The 15,619-nt window shown below is 43.5% G+C and overlaps 1 protein-coding gene across 5 annotated transcripts in view; it reads right to left on the bottom strand.

Annotated features, from left to right (window-relative positions):
* Positions 1-15,619, bottom strand: part of LOC141122475 (receptor-type tyrosine-protein phosphatase T-like) — a 230,286-nt gene that overhangs the window by 86,188 nt on the left and 128,479 nt on the right. For 4 of the 5 annotated variants that reach the window (XM_073611977.1, XM_073611981.1, XM_073611979.1 and 1 more), the window contains one exon: positions 14,309-14,575. The exons of the other annotated variant lie outside the window; for it this stretch is intronic. In XM_073611977.1, coding sequence (XP_073468078.1) covers positions 14,309-14,575 — 267 coding nt within the window. The remainder of the gene's footprint in view (positions 1-14,308; positions 14,576-15,619) is intronic. 5 annotated transcript variants of the gene reach the window in all.

Here is a 15,619-nt window from a genome sequence, read left to right as displayed (position 1 = left end):
TCACGGAGCTGGTGGATGTTAGAGACCTTGCGCTCCTCCACCTTCCGTTTGAGGATGCCCCACAGGTGATCATTAGGGTTTAGGTCTGGAGACATGCTTGGCCAGTCCATCACCTTTACCCTCAGCTTCTTTAGCAAGGCAGTGGTGGTCTTAGAGGTGTGTTTGGGGTCGTTATCATGTTGGAATACTGCCCTGCGGCCCAGTCTCAGAAGGGAGGGGATCATGATCTGCTTCAGTATGTCACAGTACATGTTGGCATTCATGGTTCCCTCAATGAACTGTAGCTCCCCAGTGCCAGCAGCACTCATGCAGCCCCAGACCATGACACTCCCACCACCATGCTTGACTGTAGGCAAGACACACTTGTCTTTGTACTCCTCACCTGGTTGCCACCACACACGCTTCACACCATCTGAACCAAATACATTTATCTTGGTCTCATCGGACCACAGGACATGGTTCCAGTAATCCATGTCCTTGGTCTGCTTGTCTTCAGCAAACTGTTTGCAGGCTTTCTTGTGCATCATCTTTAGAAGAGGCTTCCTTCTGGGATGACAGCCATACAGACCAATTTGATGCAGTGTGTGGCGTATGGTCTGAGCACTGACAGGCTGACCCCCCACCCCTTCAACCTCTGCAGCAATGCTGGCAGCACTCATACATCTATATCCCAAAGACAAAATCTGGATATGACGCTGAGCACGTGCACTCAACTTCTTTGGTCCACCATGGCGAGACCTGTTCTGAGTGGAACCTGTCCTGTTAAACCACTGTATGGTCTTGGCCATCGTGCTGCAGCTCTGTTTCAGGGTCTTGGCAATCTTCTTATAGCCTAGGCCATCTTTATGTAGAGCAACAATTCTTTTTTTCAGATCCTGAGAGAGTTCTTTGCCATGAGGTGCCATGTTGAACTTCCAGTGACCAGTATAGTTAGTCAGGTTGAAAAAAGCTCATAGCATAAATATTTTACACTCACTTATAGAAAGAGGGAAGCATATAGGAGTGCTTAACACTAAAGAAGCATTATATTTAGATCCATCTTCATGTCGTACTCCAATAATATACTTTTTGCCAAAAATTCATAAGAACAGTACCAACCCACCCGGCCGACCAATAGTCAATGGGATTGACTCAGTCTCGTCGAGACTGGGTCAGTACATCGACTTTTTTCCCCAACCAATGGTTTGAAAAACCCAATCCTTTTTGAAAGACACCAAACATATCATCCAGATTCTAGAAGCCTTACCTGATTTGTCCTCCTGTTTTTTGATAACAGCAGATGTCAGTTCACTGTACACGATTATCAGTCATGAGGACGCTTTGACATCTGTGCAGTGGGCATTTAGAACATCCAACCTCACGAGAAGACATAAGAGCTTCATTCTGGATTGTTTGAATTTCTGTCTATCAAAGAATTATTTTTGGTTCAACAGACAGTTCTACCTCCAAACCAGAGGCGTAGTGATGGGGGCTCGGTTTGCTCCCAGTGTTGCCAACCTGCTTATGGCACACTGGGAGGAAGACGCCATCTTCAAAAACACACCCCCGGAACTTGTCTGTTACCAAAGATATATTGACGATATCATTATGATTTGGACAGGCGATAGGACCAACCTTGATCTATTCATGCGGAAATTGGACAGGAACAATAGGAATATTGTCCTATCCTGGAATGTGAGTAGCGAACGGATTGTCTTCCTGGATCTGGATATCTCTGTGGAGGGTAGTCGGTTTAAGTTGATGAATCACTTCAAACCAACTGATCGCAATGCGTTAATTCCCCTAGGAAGTTGCCACCACTCCCAGTGGTTGTGCAACATTCCGAAGGCACAATTTGTACGCATTAGGCGAAATTGTTCACATGAAAGCGACTATATTTCACAATCACAGGTTTTGTCGGCCCGCTTTTTACAAAAGGGGTATGACAAATCCAGTATAGACAGAGATATCGAAAGCGTCCAGATGCTGGATAGAACTACATTGGTGTCTAATTGTTCTAAAGCTCAACATGATCCATCTGGGAATATTAAAATGGTTCTGGATTTCAATGTTCAATACAAACAATTCGAAAGGATTGTTCGTAAACATTGGCCTATTCTCAAACAGGATAAGGTACTTGGCCCAGCTCTTTCTCAATTTCCCCAGTTTGTTTACAAGAAGGCTCCCTCTTTGAGAGATAAATTGGCCCCTGGGGTCATTGATCCACCAATCTTGTTCAAGAATAGGATATTTAATATATTGACAGGATTTTATGGCTGTGGGCATTGTCCACCATGCAAACAGGCTAAGGGTAATGTCAGAAAACGCAAAGAGTTTGTCGCCACAGCAACCAAGAAACTTTATCAAATTAAGGATTTTATCACATGTTCTACCTCAGGGGTAGTATACATGATGGGGTGTGAATGTGGCCTCCAATATATAGGGAGAACATCTAGACCTCTGCATACTAGAATTGGAGAACATGTGGCAAACATTACAAAAGGTTTGGTCACACATAATGTTTCCAAGCATTTTAGATTGTTCCATGCTCGTAGCCCCGCGAAATTAAAATTTTGGGTGGTTGAGAAAGTGACCCCTCATTGGAGGGGGGGGGAATTACATTCGACAATTGAGCCGTCAAGAGTCTTTTTGGGTTTATGAGACCCGAGTGGGGGTACCCATGGGGCTCAATGTCGAATTTGATTTAAACTGTTTCATTTCGGATCGCTAAATATCGGTATTTCTTTTTTTTTTTTTTGATCCTAAAGATTTCTATACAGTTTATGTTCTGTTCACTCACCTAGACTGGGAATATATGTTATGTGACTGATGACTATATACTTGTATTGTTGTCATAGGGTGGCTGCAATGATGCCGTTTTTTATAAATTATGTGGGGAATTGCATGTCCCACATTCTATATGATTAAATGTATTATCTATTTAATATTTTAATGATTTTTAACCACTATTTTACATTTTTAAATTTTATTTATATATCCCTCTTTTCCCTTATGGCCATTGTCTACTTTGATCTGTATATTACCTCCCAGCCTGTGGTCTGGCTGGTATGCTTCTGATTTAAGCTGTTTCAGGATTAGCTGTGTGCATATGCCTCAACATTGGTTTACAGCGCAGTCCGTGGGAGGGCGGTCTCTAGCTATGCATAGTGAATACCATAGCAACAGTCTCAAGTGGAGGCTTGGTCACGAGGGGCGGAGTTTGCCTCCATTTGTGTTCCAGCGTTAAGCTGGAAACATGAGTACAAGGTCACATGACCAGGCGTCCCGACATCGGTGACGTCACGACGGTCACAGCTTTTTATAATGTGAATGGGAATCATCTCCCTGAATGCAGGGTCACGTGACCGGGTGTCATGTTGTTGATGACGCCTTGGTTGCTATAGTTACCCATGAACATTAGCAGGAAGTAATTCCCCTGACCTCGTATTGGCCCGAGCTGATTGGATAACGCCTGTGGGAGGTTCTATTACACAGGAAAACGAGATATGGGGCTCTCTATATATATATATAGATTTGATGTCTGGGACTCTAGTACCGCTGAGGAAGTCCAGATTTGGACGATACGCGTGCGGGAGTTCCTTTGGACATCACTGCAGCCACCTTCTCTATTGATGTTATCCTATGATGTCATTTTATACCTTTATCCCAGCACTAGGGTTGTAGTGCTTTGTATGTGAGTACCTGACTTTCAATAAATGTAATTATTTTAGCCACACAGTGTGCGCTATTCAATTTTATATTACATGTGAATATGATCACCAATTAAGAACAACTGAGTGCGGTCTCCTTAACCACTTGCCGACCGCCTAACACAGATATACTGCGGTAGAATGGCATGGGCAGGCAAAATCACGTACCTGGTGCGGTCGGCTTCGTTAGGGGAGTGATCCAGGCTGAGGGGGAGGCCACTCATTCGTGGCCACCCCCTCGCAATCGCTCCCAACGAATGACAATCTTCCTCTGCTGCTGTAATGTAAACAGCGGCAGAGGAAGTGATGTCATCTCTCCTCGAGTCGGTCTTTTCGTTCCGGCGCCGAGGAGAGAAGACATCGATGTGAGTTGCACCAACACTACACTAACAGTAGAACACACTAGGCACACTTTTCACCCCCCAGTCACCCCGTTCACCCCCGATCACCCCCCTGTACCCCCTGTCACAGTGACACCAATAGCAGTTTTTTTTTTTTGCATTGGTGTCAGTTTGTGACAGTTAGTGTGGTAGGGCAGTTAGTGTTAGCCCCCTTTAGGTCTAGTATACCCCCCTAACCAAGTTTTAACCCCTTGATCACCCCCCATCGCCAGTGTCACTAAGCGATCGTGTTTCTGATCGCTGTATTAGTGTCACAGGTAACGATAGTTAGGGAGGTAAGTATTTAGGTTCGCCGTCAGTATTTTATAGCGTCAGGGACCCCCATATACTACCTAATAAAGGTTTTAACCCCCTGATTGCCCCCTAGTTAACCCTTTCACCAGTGATCACCGTATAACTGTTACGGGTGACCCTGGTTAGTTAGTTTGTTTTTTATAGTGTCAGGGCACCCGCCGTTTATTACCGAATAAAGGTTTAGCCCCCTGATCGCCCGGCGGTGATATAAGTTAAGTTTTAGGGTCAGATAAGGTCTGCGTCGCCCCAGGCAGCGTCAGGTTAGCGCCAGTACTGCTAACACCCACGCACGCAGCATACACCTCCCTTAGTGGTATAGTATCTGAACGGATCAATATCTGATCCTATCAGATCTATACTAGCGTCCCCAGCAGTTTAGGGTTCTCAAACGCAGTGTTAGCGGGATTAGCCCAGATACCTGCTAGCACCTGCGTTTTGCCCCTCCGCCCGGCCTAGCCCAGCCCACCCAAGTGCAGTATCGATCGATCACTGACACTTACAAAACACTAAACACATAACTGCAGTGTCAGGCCTGATCCCTGCAATCGCTAACAGTTTTTTTGGTAGCGTTTTGAATCAGTCGCTAACAGTCAGGAGCTTTTTTGCCTGTGAGTCTCACTAGTGTTCCACTAAATTTAGAGCCCAAAATGGCAAATCGAAGGTACACTAGTGAAGAGGCCTACACATTTCTGAGCATGACAGATAGTGAAGAGGAAGTCACTCATCTGTCAGATTCAGGCTCAGAATACGATCCTGTAGAGGACAGCGGCTCCATGACAGATAGCTCTGACGACGGAGTTGTGGTCCCTGCTAAGGTCAGGCGTACCAGACCCCGAACTTCTTCTTCTGTCGTTGATGTGCAAGAACCGCAGGTCCCCTGTATGGAGCAGAGCAGTACTAGCGCCGCTATTCCTTCTGGTGAACTGGCAAGCACCAGCGGCCTAGTACACCCTGGTTGTACATCCAGCACAGCAGTATCACTTGGTGACGTGGCGAGTCCCATAAGTGCAGTTCAAGCTGGTGAGGTGGCAAGCACTAGTAGTGTCCCGCTGCCACCAAGACGAACACAGCCCCATCGTGCCCATAGTGCCCTTCCTGCTGCATTCACCAATCCTAATTGGGAACCCACCACTTCTGCAGCACCCGTACTTCCCCCATTCACTGGCCAACCCGGAATTCAGGTGGAAACACTTGATTTTACGTCACTTAATTTTTATTCGCTGTTTTTCACCGATGATCTCTATAGATCTATTGTGGACCAAAGCAATTTATATCGCCACTATTCCCCAGTCCTCCCTTGCCAGAGATTGGAGACCAATTACGGTCTCCGAATTTAAGATCTTTCTGGGCCTTTCCCTCAACATGGGCATAAATAAAAAGAGTGAGCTGCGGTCATATTGGTCCACTGACCCAATTCATCATATGCCCGTGTTCTCTGCCTCCATGACCAGGGCATGATACGAGCAGATTTTGTGGTTCATGCACTTCAAAAACAATGAACTCTGTCGTCCTCGAGGAGACCCTGGATACGATCGGCTCTACAAAATTCGGCCCCTCGTAAACCACTTCAACTAGCGTTTTGCAGACTTGTTTACTCCCCAACAAGTTGTCTGCATTGATGAGTCTTTCATTAAGTTTTCTGGCCGCTTGTCATTCAAATAGTACCTTCCCAGCAAGTGTGCCAGATACGGGGTCAATAAGCTCTGTGACAGGGCCACAGGCTATACATGTAGTTTTATGGTTTACGAGGGCAAAGATAGTCACGTAGAGCCGACAAACTGCCCTGACTACATAGGAAGCGCTGGCAAGATTGTGTGGGACTTGGTGTCACCCTTATTCGGAAAGGGGTACCACTTGTACGTGGACAATTATTACATGAGCGTGCCACTTTTTAGCCACCTTTTTGATCATCATATTGGAGCATGTGGCACAGTGCGACCTAATCGCCGGGGCTTTCCCCAGCGGCTTGTAGATTCCCGTCTTAGGCTGGGGGAGAGAGCCTGCTTCAAGTGTAATAACTTGCTCGCTATGAAGTGGAGGGATAATAAGAATGTTTTCGTTCTCACCTCCCTTCATGCAGACACGATGGTCCAAATTCCTACAGCGACTGGTGTTGTGGACATAGGTGTGCGCAGCCAATTTTATTAGGGTGTGCACCCTAAAGCTCACACACACACATGCATGTGTGTGTGTCTACATATATATGACCCCGGCAAATTGATCTCTCTGCTGCCACAGTGAAAGAGAAGAGCATAGACACTTCTCTTATGGCAGAGCCAGTAAGAGGTAGATCTTTCACATGTTCCTGCTGCTACACAGAGCGATAATACTAATGCGCATGGGGTTATTAGGGTGTGCCTGGGCACACCCGGCACACCCTGTGCGCACGCCTATGGTTGTGGAGAAACCCCTCTGTGTCCACAAATATAACCAAAATATGGGAGGGGTGGACCTCAATGACCAGTTGTTGGCGCCGTACCTAATTGCCCGTAAGGCCAGACGCTGGTACAAAAAAGTGTCTGTTTATTTATTTCAATTGGCTTTGCTGAACGCTTATGTGCTATACAGAGCTTCAGGACGGATTGGATCCTTCCTTAAATTCCAGGAAGAGATCGTCAGAGCCCTTCTGTTTCCAGACGGTGCTCCACCTCACCTTCCCCAACCAAATGCAGTAAGCTGGCTGCATGAGAGGCATTTTCCTTATGTCCTCCCGCGTACCCCTACCCAACGAGCCCCCCAAAAAAGATGTTGTGTCTGCAGCAATGGCGGATATAGGTGTGACACCTGCTATTATTGTCCCTCCTGTCCTGACAATCCTGGTCTTTGCATTGGTGAATGTTTTGAACGCTACCATACACTAGTTGAGTATTAGCGTAGGGTACAGCATTGCACAGACTAGGACACACTTTCACATTGTCTCCCAAGATGCCATCGCATTTTGAGAGACCCGAACCTGGAAATGGTTACAGTTCCAAAAGTTACAGTTACAAAAAAAAGTGTAAAAAAAAAAAACAAAAAAAAATATATAAAATAAAAAAAACAAAAATAGTTGTTGTTTTATTGTTCTCTCTCTCTATTCTCTCTCTATTGTTCTGCTCTTTTTTACTGTATTCTATTCTGCAATGTTTTATTGTTATTATGTTTTATCATGTTTGCTTTATAGGTATGCAATTTTTTTATACTTTACTGTTTACTGTGTTTTATTGTTAACCATATTTTTGTTTTCAGGTACGCCATTCAGCTGCAGAGCGGATTTATTTATCTTGACAGCAACAGCGTTTGTTCCCACAATACATAAAGCCGTGACTCCAGCGCTGTCGGAGGTGATTTCACCACCACAGTTACATACTTCAGCATATATACCGAAGCGTGGGGGCAGCAGTGGGTGGAGGAGCGATTTGCTCCTGCCTTTTGCGGGAGGATGCCCCCATGCTTCGGCATATATATATTTTAGGCACAGGTTGCGTTAAATGTTTTATTTTTTACTATGTTTTTTTGTATTTGCTTTGCAGGTATGGTAAGTATTACTGTTATACTGTAATGTTACTTTGTTTTATTGTTAACCATCATTTGCTTAGCAGGTACGCCATTCAGTTTCAGCGCGGATTTATTTATCTTGACAGCAACAGCGTTTGCTCCCACGATACATAAAGCCGTGACTCCAGCGCTGTCAAAGGTGATTTCACTACCACGTTAAAAAAAAGAGCATATACGCCAAAGCATGGGGGCAGCAGGGGCAGAGGAGCGAATTGCTCCTACCTTTTGGGGCGGATGCCCCCATGCTTCGGCATATATAAATGGTGCATGTATGCCCATCATTAGAAGCTGGTGGATGAAGGGTGGGCATGGTGGGCATACCCACCGATCAATATCTTTTTTTCGTTCAGCCCACAGGCTGCATGAAAAAAAAGTTTACAATATATGCCCAACAAGGACCAGCAATGTACTGGTATGTTGCTTGACTTTGAGTGGTTATACCAGAATGAGGCCTGCAGGTTTAGGCATCATCTTGGTATCATTTTTTTAAGCCAGCGGTCGGCTTTCATGTAAAAGCAATCCTAGCGGCTAATTAGCCTCTAGACTGCTTTTACAAGCAGTGGGAGGGAATACCCCCCTACCGTCTTCCATGTTTTTCTCTGGCTCTCCTGTCCCAACAGGGAACCTGAGAATGCAGCCGGTGATTCAGCCAGCTGACCATAGAGCTGATCAGAGAACAGAATGGCTCCAAACATCTCTATGGCCTAAGAAACTGGAAGCTACAAGCATTTCATGACTTAGATTTCGCAGGATGTAAACAGCGCCATTGGGAAATTGGGAAAGCATTTTATCACACCAATCTTGGTGTGGTCAGATGCTTTGAGGGCAGAGAAGAGATCTAGGGTCTAATAGACCCCAATTTTTTCAAAAAAGAGTACCTGTCACTACCTTTTGCTATCATAGGGGATATTTACATTCCCTGATATAACAATAAAAATGATTAAAAAAAATTAAAGGAACAGTTTAAAAATAGGATAAAAAAGCAAAAAAAAAAAGATAAAAAAAAAAAAAAAAAGCACCCCTGTGCCACCTGCTCTCGCGCAAAGGCGAATGCAAGCGTCAATCTGGCGTCAAATGTAAACAGCAATTGCACCATGCCTGTGAGGTATCACCGCAAAGGTTAGATCGAGGGCAGTAATTTTAGCAGTAGACCTCCTCTGTAAATCTAAAGTGGTAACCTGTAAAGGCTTTTAAAAATGTATTTAGTTTGTCGCCACTGCACGTTTGTGCGCAATTTTAAAGCATGTCATGTTTGGTATCCATGTACTCGGCCTAAGATCATCTTTTTTATTTCATCAAACATTTGGGCAATATAGTGTGCTTTAGTGCATTAAAATCTAAAAAAGTGTGTTTTTTCCCAAAAAAATGCATTTGAAAAATCGCTGCGCAAATACTGTGTGAAAAAAAAAAATGAAACACCCACCATTTTAATCTGTATGGCATTTGCTTTAAAAAAATATATAATGTTTGGGGGTTAAAAGTAATTTTCTTGCAAAAAAAAAATTTTTTAATGTAAACAAAAAGTGTCAGAAAGGGCTTTGTCTTCAAGTGGTTAGAAGAGTGGGTGATGTGTGACATAAGCTTCTAAATGTTGTGCATAAAATGCCAGGACCGTTCAAACCCCCGCAAATGACCCCATTTTGGAAAGTAGACACCCCAAGCTATTTGCTGAGAGTCATGTCGAGTCCATGGAATATTTTATATTGTGACACAAGTTGCGGGAAAAAGACAAAGAAAATGTTTTATTTTTTTTGCACAAAGTTGTCACTAAATGATATATTGCTCAAACTTGCCATGGGAATTCTTTGAAATTACACCCCAAAATACATTCTGTTGCTTCTCCTGAGTACGGGGATACCACATGTGTGAGACTTTTTGGGAGCCTAGCCGCGTACGGGACCCCGAAAACCAAGCACCGCCTTCAGGCTTTCTAAGGGCGTAAATTTTAGATTTCACTCTTCACTGCCTATCACAGTTTTGGAGGCCTTGGAATGCCCAGGTGGCACAAACCCCCCCCCCCCAAATGACCCCATTTTGGAAAGTAGACACCCCAAGCTATTTGCTGAGAGGTATAGTGAGTATTTTGCAGACCTCACTTTTTGTCACAAAGTTATGAAAATTGAAAAAAGAAAAAAAAATATTTTTTCTTGTCTTTCTTCATTTTCAAAAACAAATGAGAGCTGCAAAATACTCACCATGCCTCTCAGCAAATAGCTTGGGGTGTCTACTTTCCAAAATGGGGTCATTTGGGGGGGTTTTGTGCTATCTTAGCATTTTATGGCCTTCGAAACTGTGATAGGTAGTGAGGAGTGAATCAAAAATTTACGCCCTTACAAATCCTGAAGGCGGTGATTGGTTTCTGGGCTCCGTATGCAGCTAGGCTCCCAAAAAATCCCACACATGTGGTATCCCCATACTCAGGAGAAGCAGCAGAATGTATTTTGGGGTGCAATTCCACATATTCCCATGGCATGTTTGAGAAATATATCATTTAGTGACAACTTTGTGCAAAAAAAAAAAAAGAAAATTTGTCACTTTCCCGCAACTTGTGTCAAAATATTAAATATTCCATGGACTCAATATGCCCCTCAGCAAATAGCTTGGGGTGTCTACTATCCAAAATGGGGTAATTTGGGGGGGGGTTTGTGCCATCTGGGCATTTTATGGCTTTCAAAACTGTGATAGGTAGTGAGGAGTGAAATCAAAAATGTACGCCCTTAGAAATCCTGAAGGTGGTGCTTGGTTTCGGGGCCCCGTACGCGGCTAGGCTCCCAAAAAGCCCCACACATGTGGTATCCCCATACTCAGGAGAAGCAGCTAAATGTATTTTGGGGTGCAATTCCACATATGCCCATGGCCTGTGTGAGCAATATATCATTTAGTGACAACTTTTTGTAATTTTTTTTTTTTTTGTCATTATTCAATCACTTGGGACAAAAAAAATGAATATTCAATGGGCTCAACATGCCTCTCAGCAATTTCCTTGGGGTGTCTACTTTCCAAAATGGGGTCATTTGGGGGGGTTTTGTACTGCCCTGCCATTTTAGCACCTCAAGAAATGACATGGCATTCATAAACTAAAAGCTGTGTAAATTCCAGAAAATGTACCCTAGTTTGTAGACGCTATAACTTTTGCGCAAACCAATAAATATACGCTTATTGACATTTTTTTTACCAAAGACATGTGGCTGAATACATTTTGGCCTAAATGTATGACTAAAATTGAGTTTATTGGATTTTTTTTATAACAAAAAGTAGAAAATATCTTTTTTTTTCAAAATTGTTGGTCTTTTTCCATTTATAGCACAAAAAATAAAAACCGCAGAGGTGATCAAATACCATCAAAAGAAAGCTCTATTTGTGGGAAGAAAAGGACCCAAATTTCGCAATTAGCAGTTAAAGTGACGCAGTGCCAAATTGTAAAAAGTGCTCTGGTCAGGCAGGGGGTAAATCCTTCCGGGGCTGAAGTGGTTAAAATCTGGTGGGATGCCAGCTTTATTTACAGGTGGTTTGCAAAGTCATAAAAATAAACAAAACAGTAAAACAAATCCTTGCCGTCCGGCGATAAACTAAACAGTACACGGCTCTCTATACGGTGTAGGGCTGGTCCCCGTCACCCACAAAACATGAGGTAAAGCAAACCTTCGTTTTCAGTATAAACTAACAGAGCTCCTCTCTCTCAGATTCCCTTCTGAGACTCAGGCCAGAGCTCTCCTGTGTTCTCTTCCTGGTCATTTAAAGTCCACCTGAGCATGGACTCAAGTGGACCACAAGACCCGGACCGGAACCAAGCCTGCCACAGAGGCTGGAAAAATCCGGGCCGGATTCCGGTTCAGTCTCTGACAATAGAACAGATGCGAGGTGAAATATACAGATTATCGATGACCTCACCTCGCATACAGTCACACCAGTTATATTCTGTACATTTAGGAAAGAATCCAGGCCTTTTTTTATAGCAATCTACTGAACTTGCCAGAACCACTTCTGGAGGGAATCTATTACACATTTTCACAGCTCTTACTGTAAAGAAACCTTTCCGTATTTGGAGATGAAATCTCTTTTCCTCTAGATGTAAAGAGTGCCCCCTTGTCCTCAGTGATGACCTTAAAGTGAATAACAACACCAAGTTCACTATATAGACACCTTATATATTTATACATGGTGATCATATCCCCCCTTTTTCTCCTCTTCTCAAGAGAGAATAAATTCAGTTCCTCTTATCTTTCCTCATAGCTGAGAGAGTGAGAGCGATAACACCAAATTTAACACAAATGCAGAGAAAGGTGTGTAAAATGAGGCCTATAACACACACGCTCAGCGCCAGATCAATCCTACGGTTCTATGTGCAGTGTAAAATAAATAAATACACACTAAACAATATTAGTATTAAAAAAATAAATAAAAATAAATATTCAAAAGTAGAAAGCAGCTTTAAGTTTAAAAAGGAAGAAATGGCATAATACAGTAGTAAAAAAGTCCATAAAACACAAGAGTAACAGCAACAGTAACAAGCGTAATCCTGTTTATTCATGTAAAAATCCCCTATACAGTAGTGTTCCCCTTAATCTTAACTACGTACATTGTAACATATGTACGTAGTTAGGATTAAGGGGAACACTACTGTATAGGGGATTTTTACATGAATAAACAGGATTACGCTTGTTACTGTTGCTGTTACTCTTGTGTTTTACGATATATATGGAGCCCCTTTACCAGTGAATCCTGCTGATGATGAGGACTGACTATTGAAGTGGATGCTGAATACCCATTCAATGCTCTTTTAATAGTGGCTTCTGGTGAGTTTGACCCCCTGGGGGAGTGTGCATCATGTGGTGGAACATGTTTTCTTTCTGGTAAAAAGGTGCACGCTCGGATATATGTGATTCTACACCTATAAAAACCTTGAACTGTCTTCATCATTACTTTCTACATAGAGACTCATATTTGTGTTTTGGCCACTTACTGTGACCCTTTTTTTTGTGGCTTTTATTTTAGCGCTGTTTTTAGTATTTATGATCCAGTGTTTGATTGCTGGACTTTTTTACTACTGTATTTATACCAAATTTAACACAGCTAATTGGGCCCAATTTGGACATTTTCACTTAGGGGTGTACTCACTTTTGTTGCCAGCGGTTTAGACATTAATGGCTGTGTGTTGAGTTATTTTGAGGGGACAGCAAATTTACACTGTTATACAAGCTGTACACTCACTACTTTACATTGTAGACAAGTGTCATTTCTTCAGTGTTGTCACATGAAAAGATAGAATAAAACATGTACAAAAATGTGAGGGGTGTACTCACTTTTGTGAGATACTGTATATATAAACCACGGTCGCACCACACGTGTGACATATCGCCACAACTGTCAATGTGAACAATAATTCTGGCACAGGAGCTCCTAGCTAACTCTAAATTGATAAGCTATAATGGCTTTTAAAGCGTCACCATAGTTTTTGGCGATATCACAGGCACAAGCAATTTTAAGACATGGAATGTTAGGTATCTATTTACTCGATGCAACCTCATATTTTATATTTTAACCAAAAATGGGTATTATATGGTGTGGTCTTGCATTAAAATGCATTGTATTATATTTTTGGGGGGAATTTGCGTTTAATAAACATTTGCGCAAATATCATGTGGAACAAAAATTTGCAACTATCACCTTTTTTATTCCACAGGGCCTCTGCTTTCATAAAATATATAATGTTCTGGGGGTTTAAGTAACTTCTGGGGGTTTAAGTAACTGTATTGCAAAAAATGAAGATTTTATCATGTTTGTGAAAAATAAAAAATAAAATTGCTCTGGGGCTGAACTGAATTCCCTTCTGTAATCTTACCCTATTGCTTTATTTATAGAGAGTCTTTATTTTCTCATGGCCACCAATCAGACTCAGGCTGTCATTTTCAGCTGGATCTGATTGGTGGATGGGAGGACATGACAACATTACTTATACCAATTTTGTATAGTTTGTATATACAGTATAATGGAGGTCTGAATGTGATTGTTGGTTGATGGGAAGCACAGATTAGTTGATAAAGGAAACTTGTCATTAGATAAATGTGGAGGCTGCCATTCCTGACCTCTCCCTATGAAATACCCATCACCTGGCTGTCAGGTTGGCTTCTGTGGTCCCAGACTGAGCATGTAACCCGGATCAGAACACCCTATCTGCATGCTTATTCCTGGTGGTCAGTCATTTCAGAAAATAAATCCAGAGACAGCCAGGAAATAAGTATTTTCAGAAGGAAATGACAGCCTCTGTATTCCCCTCAGTACAGATTTCCTGTAATACAAATAATAAATGACGGGCTGAGGATTCTGTGTGGTGTTTACTGATATCAGAACAGACAATACTTGTATAAGAACAGAACATTCTCTCACCTGAGTCCTTTGTCCTGATATATATGACCTCCAGAATCCCCAGGTAGTGTCCCCAATGTGTAGTCCGTCCGACGTATATTTCATACTCAGTGGACGGCTGGAGATCGGTGAATGTCACACTTTTACCAGATGAAGTTTTACATGATCTATATCTATCTGTCATATCACAGCATTGCACAGTAAATCTCCAGATATCGGGACATTGAGGAGTACAGGAGATCTGGCGGCTGATACTGGATGAGGTGACTCTCCAATCCATTGTGACTCCTGACAAAGACAAGATGGAGACATGAAACTCTCAGAGATGATTTATAATAGAGAGAAGATCTCCGCTCTCCATTATATTCAGCATTATTTCTCAATCTGTATTTTGCAGCCCATTCATAAAACGGACCCAAAAAAAACTAAAAATTTGTGATTGGAGGAGAGTCTACCAAAGTCACATGACTGGCAGGGCCGGATTTCCCACAAGGCCACCGAGGCCAGGTCTGGGGGGGGAGGCAGTAGTGCAGGGGCGGCGCCGCTCTTTCGGCAACTTCTCGGCTTTTGCGGCCGCCCCCCTGCACTAACATCATTCGGAGCTCTGTATAAGCAGGGCGGGGATGAGGATAAACAAGCTGTTCTGACTAGAACGGAGAGCAGGGGGTGGAGTCTGTGGGCAGCTGCGGGAGGAGCGTCTTCTTCCCCAGGCAGCAAGACTTGTATGGAGTGGAGATCAAGGATAACTATTCCCCTCTAACTCCGGCGCTCCACAGCCTCTGGCATCCTGTCACAATGATACAGTGAGAGCGTGGAAAGCCAGCTAGCTTGTGCAGGAGTCGGGCTGTGTTCGGTCTCCACTGTTTTCCTAACCCCTCCCTCACTGCACTGCTTGTCCAATCCTATACTTCGTCTCCCATTTGTGCCCGCCCACACTCCAGCCACATGCATGCAATGCACTGTACTGTGCTGTGAGAGGAGTTCTGTTTTCAAACAATGGCTGCCACAGCCCTGGGGGGGAGACCAGCCTGAATGGGAGAGCATAATTGATGAGTGAGACCCCCAGAATAACCCCCCTCTCAGTTCCCACCCCTTTGTGCTATGCACCTTCTTCCTACCCCCCTCTCTTCCTCATGATCATCACCTTCTCTCTCTCTCTCCCCTAGGCTAGAGCCTAGCCTGCCTGTATACCATCCTAGCCTGCCTGTATACCATCCTGGCCTGCCTGTATACCGTCCTGGCCTGCCTGTATACCGTCCTGGCCTGCTTGTATACCGTCCTGGCCTGCCTGTATATCGTCCTAGCCTGCCTGTATATCGTCCTGGCCTGCCT

This window comes from Aquarana catesbeiana, linkage group LG01 (assembly GCF_042186555.1).
Source record: "Aquarana catesbeiana isolate 2022-GZ linkage group LG01, ASM4218655v1, whole genome shotgun sequence".
In the NCBI taxonomy this organism is placed as follows: domain Eukaryota; kingdom Metazoa; phylum Chordata; class Amphibia; order Anura; family Ranidae; genus Aquarana; species Aquarana catesbeiana.
Note: the sequence above shows the minus strand (reverse complement) of the source record. Positions and strands in the feature narration are given on the sequence as shown.